Below are 13,078 nucleotides of genomic sequence, written 5' to 3' on the forward strand. Positions count from 1 at the left end.
TCAGTGCAAGTGCAATATTTCATTGTACATGTTTTACAATTATATCGATTATTATTTTCCAATTGTATACGATATATTATAAAGTGCTACTTTTTATTTAAATGTAGTAACTTCTTGGTAAGATTCTTTTTAAGTTCAGGAAAGAAGTTGCATGCTCTATTATATTGGTTATGTTAAATGTTATTTTATGCATAGCCACAGCAGAAATGTTCAAAATATATTATTGGGATATTCTAAATATATCACAATATCCCTAGAATATCCCATGATGTATTTTGAATATTTCTGCTGTGTGGACCCAGGTAGCAGAGTGACGTCAGAAGACGTCTTATTGACGTCAGAGACATCAATATGACGTCCTCTGACGTCATTCTGCTACTTGGGGATATACACTACATCATCTTATATAACTAACAATTTTAATTTTATACAGCAAAATTACTTGTAATAAATTATTTGGAAAACGAAATATTTGACAGTTCTTTCATAGTATTTCATCGATATCTTTCATTTCTCTTGTTATCATTCGTATTTGTTGTATCTTGACTTATAGCAGAAAAACGCCAGAAAGTAGTCGGCGTTTTATTCAGTTTTATTTATAGCGTGTTCGACTAGCCCTGGGTTAATCGTTCAGAGAGCGATTAATGACGTCATAAGTGTCTACTAGCCAATCATAAAGCTTATAAGTACTTACTCAACCAATAAATGTAGGCTGAATAACTCAGAGCCAGTCGAACATGCTATTAGTACCGCTTTACATGACTGATACGCCATCTACGCCCATTTTTTAGCTGAAACTATTTCAGCCATAGACATAATATATCTAAACCGAGCGTTTGCCTTTATTTGAGGAGTAGAAGTAAGAGCACGTAGAAAAGGATGCATTGCGTTTTGAGACGGGGTTAGGCGACAGTTTCCCGAAAAGTGGAGGGGATAATGTTGGTATCAAGGAAAATCTCTACACGATATAATTTAAAGATCTGTTCTTTGTAACTGCACTGCTGAACTGGTGCAATAAATTTAAATGAGGCAAGTATATGTTTTCTCACTCTAACTTTTTGCATTAATTCAGCAGTGTGCAATTACAAAGAACAGATCTTTAAATTATATCATGTAGAGATTTTCCTTGGTACCAACATTATCCCCTCCATTTTTCGGGAAACTCGCTAACCGCCGCGCCTGCATACTACATTCAAAATACACTCTTCGGACATCGTTCTTCCATTCTGAAACAAGCTCTTACAGGCAGCATAGGGCGATTAGCAATATAGTAGTATTACATATATGATTACAGCTGAGGCAAAAAATGACGACCATTTTTGTTAAGGCATTCCATATATTCACGTACTAATTTTGCTTTAACAAAGGTGGCTGCTTCTATTCACTAGGCGTTTTTAGAACAAAGAGACGTCATCAGAATATTTTTAGGATGTCTTTTGAAGGTGTGAGATGTCTGAAAATAGCTAATATCCAATAAGTTTATTAGATTCCCTACTCGGGAATGGGTGCATGGGAATGCATCCTTATGGCTCCTGCACACAGAACGCGGTAATCCTTGCCGCGCGGCAGAAATTCACGTGACAGCCAATCAATATTATGGTTTCTGTAATAACCTTCTAGCTCTTACGGAAAAACAACATATTGATTGGCTATCGCGTGAACTTCCGCCGCACGGCAAGCATTACCGCGTCCTATGTGCAGAAGCCATTAGGATGCAAACCCATGCAGTAGAATAGCAGAGCGTTCTACAGTTTTCGCTCGTGATTGCTTCCGCTCATGATTGGTTCCGTTCTCGTTCCGCGCTCCGCTATTCCGCTGTATGGGTTTGTACCCTTAAGGTGCTAAAACATGGGAGCGTTCCAGCGTCGAGCGTTAAAGCGTTAGCCAATCAACGTATCAAGTCCCAGAAGTATATTTGTAGTTCTTGCGGAAAGTGGCACGTTGATTGGCTACCGCTTTAACGCTCGACGCTCGATGCTCCCATGTAAAGGTACCTTTATAGCTCTCGCAAATCAGAACAATGCGCGACGCGACACACGATATGCGACGCGCATCGCTGCGTTCAGATTCCTCATCCGGGTGCACTTTATTACTAGGGTTGTATTCCAAAACGTCCTTTCCGAGGAAAATTTTACTCTTAAGAGCCTCCGCACAAGAACATCCGTAACATGTTAAGTTTATGAATTTCTTTGTGAGTTGATTTAAATTTAAGTTTACGTACAGGTATGGCCATTATGGGTGTTTACGATAATTCGAGTTGGAGTTAGTACGAATTAGTTTCACTAGGGCTGAAAAATATGATAGTCACAAGCATCTAGTATTTTCATGATTCATGACAACTCAATGCTGTCCGATAAATCGAGTAGAGTAGAGTAGAGTAGAGTTAGGGTAACATAGTGGATAGTATATGTATAAAAATTAACAGTATCAGGTAACATAGTTTCGTAAAATATATAACAATAATATTACTAAACAATGAGTTGTTGCATTTTAGAAAAATTAGAAGCACTAAATTAAATTATGAAAAGGTATCATGTATTTGTGAAATATCCAAAAGTAGAAAACAATTATTCTAACCTATTATTATTGAATATTTCACAAATACATTAAATTAATATCATTTTCATAATTTAATTTAGTGCTTCTAATTTTTCTAAAATATAATAAATAATTGTTTTGTAATATTATTGTTACATATTTTACGAAACTATGTTATCTGATACTGTTAATTCTTATACATATACTATCCGCTATACTACCCTAACTCTACTCTACTCTACTCGATTTATCGGACAGCATTGAGTTGTCATAAATCTTGAAAATACTAGATGCTTGTGCCTATCATATTTCTCGGCCCTAGTGAAACTAACTCGTACTTAATCCAACTCGAATTATCGTAAACAGCCTATATTGTCAATATTTAACGTAATGAAACATGTTAAGGTCGTTCTACATTAGTTGTCACAAGTCGATTGCAACTTTTGTTACAACAGCCAATCAGAAGCGTCAATAGCACCATTGAATGCCAATCTTATTGCTGTCGCAATAAGAAATGCATCTGCTTGCGATCGGCTTGCAACTAATGTAGAACGACCTTAAGCCAGCGGAACACGATGCTTGTTTCGTGCTAGATTGCTTGCTGGATGGAAATACTCTATTCTGGTTGGTCCGTCTTCAGAAATGCACCAAACAGAACAGAGTATTTCCATCCAGCCAGCACGAAAACAAGTATCGTGTGCTAACTTTAAGGGTGCGTTCATAATCCCTACCCGAGTGCACTCTAATACTAGAAGTGCTATAATATATATAACATATACTATAGGTTGCTTTCTTTTATTCGCAACAGATATAGCTGAATGTATCTCGTGGATGCATCAAGATTTCACTTTTTAAAGTTACTAGCTAGTGATGTACTGTCCCTAGAAAATAAATTTTCTTATTGGCTATTGGATCGTCGTATGTCCGACGTCGGGTCCCAATCGGTAATGTATCAGTATTGCTTTTATAAAAACTGTGAGAGAAAGAGAGGCAATCTAATAATAATATCAAATAATATAAAAAATGTCATTAATTGAAATCGATTTAGTATATGGAACATGGTCAGTTATTAGAGGGTAAAAAGTCCTCAGAGTTAATTTCAGATGCTATTATTAAAAACAAACCTTCAATAGCTCCCACATTTGCAGTATCCATCTACAACTCATTAATAAATTAATTTTTCCATATTTTTTATTACAATTATCCCAGCAAACACAAAATATTATTGTTATATAACATAGACGTAACACGTACTCTTGTTACTTCTATGTTATATAGCAGTTATGTCTTTCTTTGTTAAGATTGTGTAATATTTCGACTATATTTAATACACATTTTTGTACATTTATTGAACATATTACATCAATTACTACTATTCTTTATCCTTTTCATCCATTAACCCAATAAAGAAATCCTAGTTATCTTTGTTTTTATTGGTCAATTAAATATTATCTACCCGTCGAATAGAGTTTTGGAACGCAGCCCAGAGGTTATTAATTTTCCCAGGATTTGTCGTTCTCATCAGTTGGCACTATTCGAACGTTTAGCAGTTTGACTTTTAAACGATATAAACAGCGATTTAAAGCTTTATAGTCACAAACGGACTAAGAACAGGCGATCACGTTTTGCGTACTTTTAACTATAAACTCGACAAGTATATCGTAATTGTAACATTATTTAATTTATCTAAATGATAAATAGCAAAAAGTGTAAATATTCTAATTGACAGCAATAACTCTATATCTGACAAATCTAATCGTATGAAAACAAAGAGCTGCTTGTTGGTACTGTTTTATATCGGCCACGTTTCGTGTCACCTCTTGAAATATTACGTGTATGTATTTTTGCATGTTTTATTTCTAATTTTTATTTAATTCTATTTTTACAATATATTTCGGTTTTTATATTTTAGTATATTTTACAAAGATTTATTTGTGTAGATTTTGTATAAAGTTGTTATTGTTGTATATACTATGTAACTATGTACGTATTTGAAGGTCAATTTTGTTGTTCTCTTTTCCTTCTTGTCTTTTGTAACTAAAAAAGAGAGGGTTAAAGTTCTTTGTAAATATTATTATGCATCTATGCAGGAATCATGGGCAATTATATGAACAAATTGCTCTTTCATGCTGATGAAAATCGAAAAGAAAATGAAACACAGACTCTGGAGCAGCAACAAATAACTAAAGAAGATGATAAGTTATGCACACCATGTTCCGAAGGAAAATTGTTGGCTGATCCACGTTCAGCTTCACTAGAGATCAAAAGAACTCCTATCTTGGTAAGATCTTAATAATAATCTGACATAAAGCCAACTATAAACTTAACTTTAGTTTCAAAATTTTACATTGTTTAGAGTCCTTACAACATTAATATGCTGGATATAAGTTATATGGTGAATTACAAATCACAACTTATTATGATAAAAGCATGAAAGTAATAAATATAAATATTTTATGCTTAAATAGGTTGACAACACCCCAGTGGGAGTAAATAAAAGAGTGCTTAACGCAATACCAAAACATTTACAAACAAAACAATATCTCGAAACTAATTTGGATTTAATTATGCCACCATGGTCACCGAAGAAACATTTTATGGCAAAATGGGCAACTGATAACCAATCACAAGAATTGGTATGTTATTAACATGAAATATGTTTTTATTATAAATCAGCATATTTTAGATTCCTAAAAAAATATATTTACTTATAATGTATATTTTTTGCAGGAAAAAGAACAAAATTCTTCAACGCTAGATACAAATGTTGCAAAAACACCAAAAAATCTAACATTAATTGAAAAAGAACGTTATAGAATTTTGGGTCTTGACCCAAGATCTCCAGCAGCTGATTTTAGCAGAACTCCTATTTTAGTACCAAAATCTCTCGCGCTATTAAAGGCCCGATCACAAGATAACTTAAATCGCAAGGGCAGTTATGAAACAGATGTTTACAATCCAAGAAACTCATGGCAAGAAACAAGCATATCACTCGATAACACTGAAATGCAATTGTTGCCAGACATAGCTTCCAAACGCCTAAAAGAGCTAGATTCTAAAACGCAAACCGAATTAAATATACTCGATATACACGAGTCCGATTCGGATAATTCCGATTCAAATGTTTTTGTAAACGAAGAAGACGTCACAGTTATTAAAAACACAAACATTAAAATGACAAATAATAGATCATTAGTTACAGACAAATGGACATTTACAGAAATTGACAAACAAGAAGACAGCAAGGACAAACAGAATGATTACAAAGACGTTATTGAACAAAATATGAGATCTATGCAAATAAAAGAAGACAATAAAATTAAAATATGGCACGATTCGTCAGTATCAGAGAAAAATGTACCAAGTGAGATAGAGCAAAAGGAAATTCAAGAGAATATCGAGGGAGAATTATTCCGGGAAGAGATTCTAAAGGAAAATATAATGCACGATGAATATCTTGTAAATAGTATCTCTCCATCAAAATTTATAAAGATCGAAAATATCCAGAAAAAGGAAGACGTAGGAGGAGATATAAAAAAGATTCCTAAAACAGATGCAAAATTGAAGTCAGACGAGAAAAAGATTTATAGCCCGGATAGCAAATATTGTAACGAAGTACCCAAGGTAATTTATAAATACAAACAAATCCTTCCTTCCAATAGCACTACAACCTAAGTTGGGCCAAGGTCTATCTCTCTTTATGTGGCACGTAGATCATAACACAGGTATACGGGATCTACAGTTTTAACGCCGATTCCGAACGGCAGATTTTGATCTTCGTGGCAAATATACAGTTGAAATACAGTTGTTACCAGACATAACTTCTAAACGCTTAAAAGAGCTAGATTCTAAAACGCAAGCCGAATTAAATATATTCGATATATATGAGTCCGATTATGATAACTCCGATTCAAATGTTTTTCAACAATTTTTCAATGCTAGACACAAATGTCGCAAAAACACCAAAAATCTAACAGTAATTGAAAAAAAGAACGTTATAGAATTTTGGATCTTGACCCAAGACCTAGCAGCTGATTTTACTAAATCTCTTATAGTGCCAAAGTCTCTTGCGCTAATGAAGGACCGATTCACAACATAATTTAAATCGCAAGGCAGTTATGAAATAGATGTTTATAATCACAGTTATTACAAACAATTGATCAACATTCTTGGGGGCTTGTCGAGCCTCCAAAGAGGAACTACGAACGCACGAAAATTTTAGATTTCGCCTGGGATCGGATCCGAGACCTTTAGCACGGCAGACCAGTGCACTATCTGCCACGCCACGCTCGCACTCAAATACAAACAAATACATATTTGTATAAATGTTAACTAAATCTCTAATCTGTTTCAGAATCGGACGCCTCTTGGCAATAGGTCTAATAACGGTATAACTCAAGGAATACCAGCAAAATCACCGCAACAACTATTAAAAAATAAGACTTTAATTACTAAAGTGCAGCAAGAGAACACACCACCCTATAAAAGTTACAATGCAAAAACTAAAAACGGAATTCAGTGGGACCCAAATTCTTCAATTATCATATAAATGATACATTTAAAACGATAAAGAAGGTAATATTTAGTTGCTATTTTTATCCTAAGACTACACTGATGTTATTTTGTATTGCAACTTGTAAGACTTAATTTATATTTAAATATATTTAATAATTATAAAATGAATTAAAAATTTGTGTATACAATCCTATACCTAAGAATGAAATTTGGCAAAATTCTAATATTTCATAGTTATTTATAAATAAGATTTTGTCATTATTTTATACTGACATAATAAATACTTGCCATTTTTCCGAAAATAGAATAATTAGAAAATTTATTTAGGATTATAAGGAAATAAAAATAAAAATTATTACTATATATATATTTCTAATATATTTATTAAATATAAAATAAAAAATTCGGACCAATATACACAAATAATCCTGAACATCTAATGTTGAATTTTGTCAGACATTCAATGTTTATTTAAATATTTTCTGCATCGCTGTGCGAATATGCGATTTTGCCATTTGAATAGAATGTCGAAGATCTTCGCTAGGTTGTATCAAATGTGTTACACTGGAAAAATATTGTAGAAACAAGTGATTAATACATATAATGTTTAAAATATCATAAAGTGCACCATGTAGTATGCTCCACAGTATAATAATCAATGTTATTCAATTGGTTTAATCGCCCATTTTTTGTCAAATTTGACTTTAGTAATTTTACATATTTCATTTAAAATACAAATTAAAACAAGGCATACATGCATCTATATCGTTAATTAAGATATTCTGTGTACAGGTGAAGTGCATTAAAGAAATCCTTTCAGAAAAATTTATATAGCCTAAACCTCTAAAATGTAACTAGTAAGTGAATCGACTAGTCATAAACGAAAGTTATTAAAAGTGCAATTTGCTTAATTATTTATCTTTTCAGCTGTATTTAGAAAACAATAACTTAGTAAACGCTCACATTGTAAGTGAAATATTCTATCAGATTTCTTATAAACTTGAAAGTATGCTTTAATCACAGATAATAATCATTGATTGTTTAATAAAATGCTTCATTCCATTGAACATAGCCTTTTTGTCATAATCCTGAAAACACAACTCTGACTTGAACTCTAAATGCTAGAAAGAAATCCTTGAAAGGATAAACATGTGGCATACGAAAGTCATAGTTTAAACCATAACTCTAAATTACAATAAACACCAACACAGATAAATGATAGATGTGCAATGAATTTAAAAATGATATTCATCTACATCTTTCTACACTTCAAGAGGACTTCTTTAATGCACCTTACAGTATAAATAATATGATAAATACCTACTTTGGATTTTTTATGACTATCTTCTTCTTGTCATTGTTAGATCTCTCCAATAATTTAACAGTAATTCCACTGTTTACCTTCTTTACATTACAAAATACATTAGTTTTTTCAGTGGAATTTAATCTCGCTATATTCCTAGTGTCTATAATCCGTGGCCAGCTGATCTTAACTTTCATGTCATCATTAACAAGTTGTCCTTTATAATTTCTCTTGCGCACGTTCGATCTCAGATTTTCGCTCGACCGAGAACTTCCTGCTTGTATTACTGCTTCAGTCGGTTGATACGGTGCTGATAATGACTCCCATTCAGATACAGTGTTGTTACTACAGCTGCTGTTCCAGTTTACTGGCAAACTGGGCTCAGATACAGATCGTGGATCTATATCCTGAGGTATTCCATCACAGATAGAGGAAATTGTTTCTCCAGGATAACAGTGTTTGACTCGTTCTTCAGTAAGTGGTAAAGCTGGTGTCCTTTTTTTTCTATGATACTGGTCTCTGCAATTATTATACTTTTATATACAGTTAATATACTGAGATTCTGCAGAGAGAGAAATCTATCATCTCATTTATCATGTTACACTAGTTAATATGATCAATATTTACTCAACAATGATAATAATGAGTAAACATACCTCGGGACGAACTTATCAACTTCCGGATTTGTCAAATCTGTTTGATTTCGTTTTATCCGTGTGGCCACATCTTTACGACGTTGGGTAAGTTTCGCCTTTGTTTCAGATAAAGTTTCTAATTCAGGGACATAAAAAACATGCAGAAGACCCCCGAAGAAATTTTTATTGTCGATGAATCGTTTTGCTATTCTGTATGAAAGATTTCATTAATTAATCTTCTGTTTCAAGTACCATCAAGATAATAGCTATCTTTTTGGAATAGAAATATATGATACCTTGCGCTCTGGATACGTGCATAATGTATATGATATGTTTCAGTAAACTCTTCCGATGGATACTCAGTCACCAACTGTATTGCTTTTATATCTCCATAAGGACAAGTAAGCTTTTTTACTTCTTCACCTAGCTTGATATTTGGCACTCCACATATTAGCAAATGCTGTGATTCGTCATTAATTGTGTAAACCTGTTACATAGAGCTGGTACGTCAAGGAAATAGTTTGCGAGGAACCAGTTAGTATGGCTTGTGAAAAAAATTGTCCAAACTTACAAAATCTTAATTTTTTAAAACTTAAAACTATATAATAATTATTATAATTGCAAGAGAGCATTAGTCCCATTAGTCCACAATAGATGTAGTGGTAAAATGACCAGATATCCAGTTTTCTCCAGAACAATTTTTCATCCTTTGTCTCAGAATTTTTTTAATGCTATTTGGGACGCCAATTTGTTCTAAACTCAACCAAACTGTCCTGGTTTACATAGATATAGAACTCAAACTACATACACAAAGTTCTTTTACTATTTCACAATCATGTAAAATTTTGAGTTATTAATTAAAAATTGGCAAATGACTATACGCCATTTTGGCTTTTTTGCCAAAAACACTTTTTGACAGAATTTATATTACATTTTTAGTCTTAAAGCAAAACTATTGTGGATCGGGACTTGACACGCATCTCGGTACCTTACTTAACTTAGCCTACCATAACACAGTAACAGATAAATTGTAACAAGGCGAATAATGTGAGAAATTCAATGCTAGAGTAGGATACAGGTCCCCAACGCTACCTTGACAGATGTCAATCTTTTCCCTTGCCTGTAAGGTGGTCGGGTTTTACACAGTTTTTGCTGCACATGATGCGGCATGTAAGTTATCGTGCATTTCTGCTCTGCCATAGCCTGTTGTCTGATACAATTATCGTATTTCAGCACTAAACACAACAATGAAACTAGAAAAGAGATTTGCAGGTGAAAAAAGTGAGTAATCAGAAAATATAAATATATTGTGTTGGTAAGTAAACACTTGCTTTCCCCACTTACTAATCAATATTTGTTTAATATCTTTCTCTCTTTGGGGTGCGTTCAGAGAGCCATAAGACGAACGAACGAAAATGCTGTATGTAAGCGTTAACGCTATAAGCGAAAAAGTGTACACAAAGCGAACGCACCCTACGTGACATAAACTATAAATTTTCAGTATTGGCAGTGAATTTCGGAACGCAGCCAAAGTAATGGCTCCTGAGAGTCGATTGTGTATCTCGAAACGGAATGAAAATTACAAAAGTGAGCAAATTCACTAGACATTGACCAACAAAGTTATAAATATTCTAGTAAATTTGCTCACTTTTGTCATTTTTATTCTGTTTTGAGATACACAATCGACCCCCTGCACACAGGATGCGGAATGTTTGCCGCGCGGTGAAAGTTCGCGCGACAGCCAATCAATATGCTGCTTTCCGTAATAACCTTCTAGCTCTTATGGAAAAACAACATATTGATTGGCTGTCGCGCGGACTTCCGTCGCACGGCAAGCATTACCGCGTCCTGTGTGTAGGAGCCATAACATATACTAGTGTTTCTAGTAATAGAGTGCACCCGGATGAGGAATCTGAACGCACCCAAAGAAGATTACTAGGAAGGAAATTTATAGGTTTTATATTTGTTTAATAAGTTATGTTAGAACGCAAAGATTGTGCTGTGTTCCAAAATTCATTACCAAGACTGAAAAGCTATAGTTTATGTTTATATTATAAATTTTCACGCTATCAATAATTCTGAAACACACCCAGAGTCTCTCTCTCTCTCTCTCTCTCTCTCTCTCTCTCTCTATAGTTCCAGGTCTGTATTCAGTAGCCCTTTCACCACACATAATTACATCCAGCAAGCAATCCAGTACGAAAACAAGTACCGTATGCCGTTGGCTTAACATTGGAATAGCTTAAGTCCCGATCTACAACAGATGTAGTAAGCTTTAAGCCGTAAGAAATTAACCAATCACAATTGATTACTCCTCTATAATTCCGCTGTAATTGGTAAATTTCTTAAGGCTTAAAGCTTACTATACCTATTGTAGATCGGGTCTAAAAGAACAAGTCTAAAAATAATAAACAATTCATATCGGATGCAATCTATTAGACGCTGCAAACACTTTAAAGCGTTTAAAGAGAAACCATGATTAGTTTATACGGCGCTTCAAAGTATCTGCAGCGTCTAATAGTTCATATCCATCATCTGTGCTTTGCACACAAAGTGCAACAAAGTGCAATTGCATCAGCAGCCACATGATTGGTCTATGATGATAATACTCAATTTACAATATCTCGCTTTTGATGGAAATTAGTGCGGATCACACCAAGAACAATTTTAATTATATCATAAATTTTACTCTCATTTACATACGCATATCGTTAGTCGCATATAAAATTTATTGAAAATTCGATTTAATAGTTCCCAAGGCGACTTCAAGTTTATCTATTTATGAAGCAATGGCGTTGAGGTTTGAGCCGTGACAACACCTTTAGCCAAATATTAAAGGAAGGAAGGAAGGAAGTTTATCTATTTAGAAACACCAATAATTTCACCTGGAATTCTAATTATAATTCAAGCATCCTGTCAGTCGAACGCAAGTTCATAAAAAAAGTGAATCTAATTTAAAAGTACAAATGTCTATACTAAACTAGATTGCTAACCAAAACTTCGGACTTGTGTCGCATGAGGTTTCCGGTTGTATACGAGAAAATGGCGACGGTCTTGTGTGTGTGACACGTGTCACTTGTGTGAGTATCTTACAACGTTCAACGTGAGTCAGCGTAGCCATTAAATTACTGTCGTAAAACCAAAAATATCAACATCTTATTGAATAAAAAAATGTCGCAAAAAAAAATAAATGGTATTGAACGTTACTCTGAAAATGTGCTCTGCTCATTTTCAACAAAAGAATTTTATGACTAAACGTAGTAAAAATATGTAGCGGTAGCGGCCATTTTCTCACATACCGGAAACTCTATTGGACGCAAGTCATGCTATGCTTTTAGTGCTATGCCTGTTAGCAATCAAGGTTACATTCCAAAACGTCTTTTCCGAGGAAAATTTTACTGTTAAGTCTATAGTGTATATAACATGAACTACAGATTTAAGAGTAAAATTTTTCTCGAAAAGTGTTTTGGAATGCTACCCTAGTTTAATATAGACATCTATGTTTGAAGGAGTATCACTTGAAAACCCCAGCGATCTATTTTTTACAGGTGTATCATAGGCGTTTTTTGGTTTCGTAATCACGGTAATGTTTGGTTGGTTAGTTGGCGCACTTATGGCTCCTGCCCACAGGACACGGCAACGCTTGCCGCGCGGCGGAAATTCGCGCAACAACCAATCAATATGTTGTTTTTCTGTAAGAGCTACAAGGTTATTACGGAAAGCAGCATATTGATTGGCTGTCGCACGAACTTCCGCCGCGCGGCAAGTGTTCCCTAATAGCACACATGTTCAAAAGACGTCCAGAGAACATCCAGAAAACATTCAGAGGACATTCTATGTTCTATGGATATCCAGTTCCCTATGGACGTTCCCTGAACATTGCGTGCTATTAGGGTTGCCACGTCCTGTGGGCAGGAGTCATTAGTCCCAGTTCCATAATCTCCAGTTAACTTAACTGGCTGGTTATTCTATTGGACTTGATCAATCGCATTTGACATTGGCTGCATTCAGCAGACTCAACAGTTGCACAACAGTTGAATAATTTGTCAATGTAATTGGTCTAGATTTAGGGATCTAATAGCAAGAA

At 34.3% G+C, this 13,078-nt stretch overlaps 2 protein-coding genes across 3 annotated transcripts; one reads left to right on the forward strand and one right to left on the reverse strand.

Moving 5' to 3' along the window:
- Nucleotides 1-4,087: 4,087 nt before the first annotated feature.
- LOC116844904 lies at nt 4,088-7,217 on the forward strand. Its single transcript, XM_032817035.1, has 5 exons — nt 4,088-4,372; nt 4,629-4,819; nt 5,007-5,174; nt 5,269-6,162; nt 6,893-7,217. The coding sequence occupies exons 2-5, from the start codon at nt 4,634-4,636 to the stop codon at nt 7,085-7,087; spliced, it is 1,443 nt and encodes a 480-aa protein (XP_032672926.1). The 5' UTR covers nt 4,088-4,372; nt 4,629-4,633; the 3' UTR covers nt 7,088-7,217.
- Nucleotides 7,218-7,418: 201 nt separating this feature from the next.
- LOC116844905 (RNA-binding protein 48) lies at nt 7,419-10,497 on the reverse strand. 2 transcript variants are annotated; one of them, XM_032817036.1, is made up of 6 exons: nt 10,336-10,497; nt 10,084-10,244; nt 9,288-9,478; nt 9,013-9,201; nt 8,378-8,875; nt 7,419-7,617 (listed from the first exon to the last, which is right to left on the reverse strand). In XM_032817036.1, the coding sequence occupies exons 2-6, from the start codon at nt 10,189-10,191 to the stop codon at nt 7,521-7,523; spliced, it is 1,083 nt and encodes a 360-aa protein (XP_032672927.1). In that variant the 5' UTR covers nt 10,192-10,244; nt 10,336-10,497; the 3' UTR covers nt 7,419-7,520. The 2 variants fall into 2 exon arrangements, with proteins under 2 accessions (XP_032672927.1, XP_032672928.1); XM_032817037.1 differs by lacking the exon at nt 10,336-10,497 and having other exon boundaries at nt 10,084-10,326.
- Nucleotides 10,498-13,078: the final 2,581 nt, after the last annotated feature.

Source organism: Odontomachus brunneus, unplaced genomic scaffold (genome assembly GCF_010583005.1).
Source record: "Odontomachus brunneus isolate Ranch 3 - 2012 unplaced genomic scaffold, Obru_v1 Obru_scaffold_047, whole genome shotgun sequence".
Taxonomy (NCBI): domain Eukaryota; kingdom Metazoa; phylum Arthropoda; class Insecta; order Hymenoptera; family Formicidae; genus Odontomachus; species Odontomachus brunneus.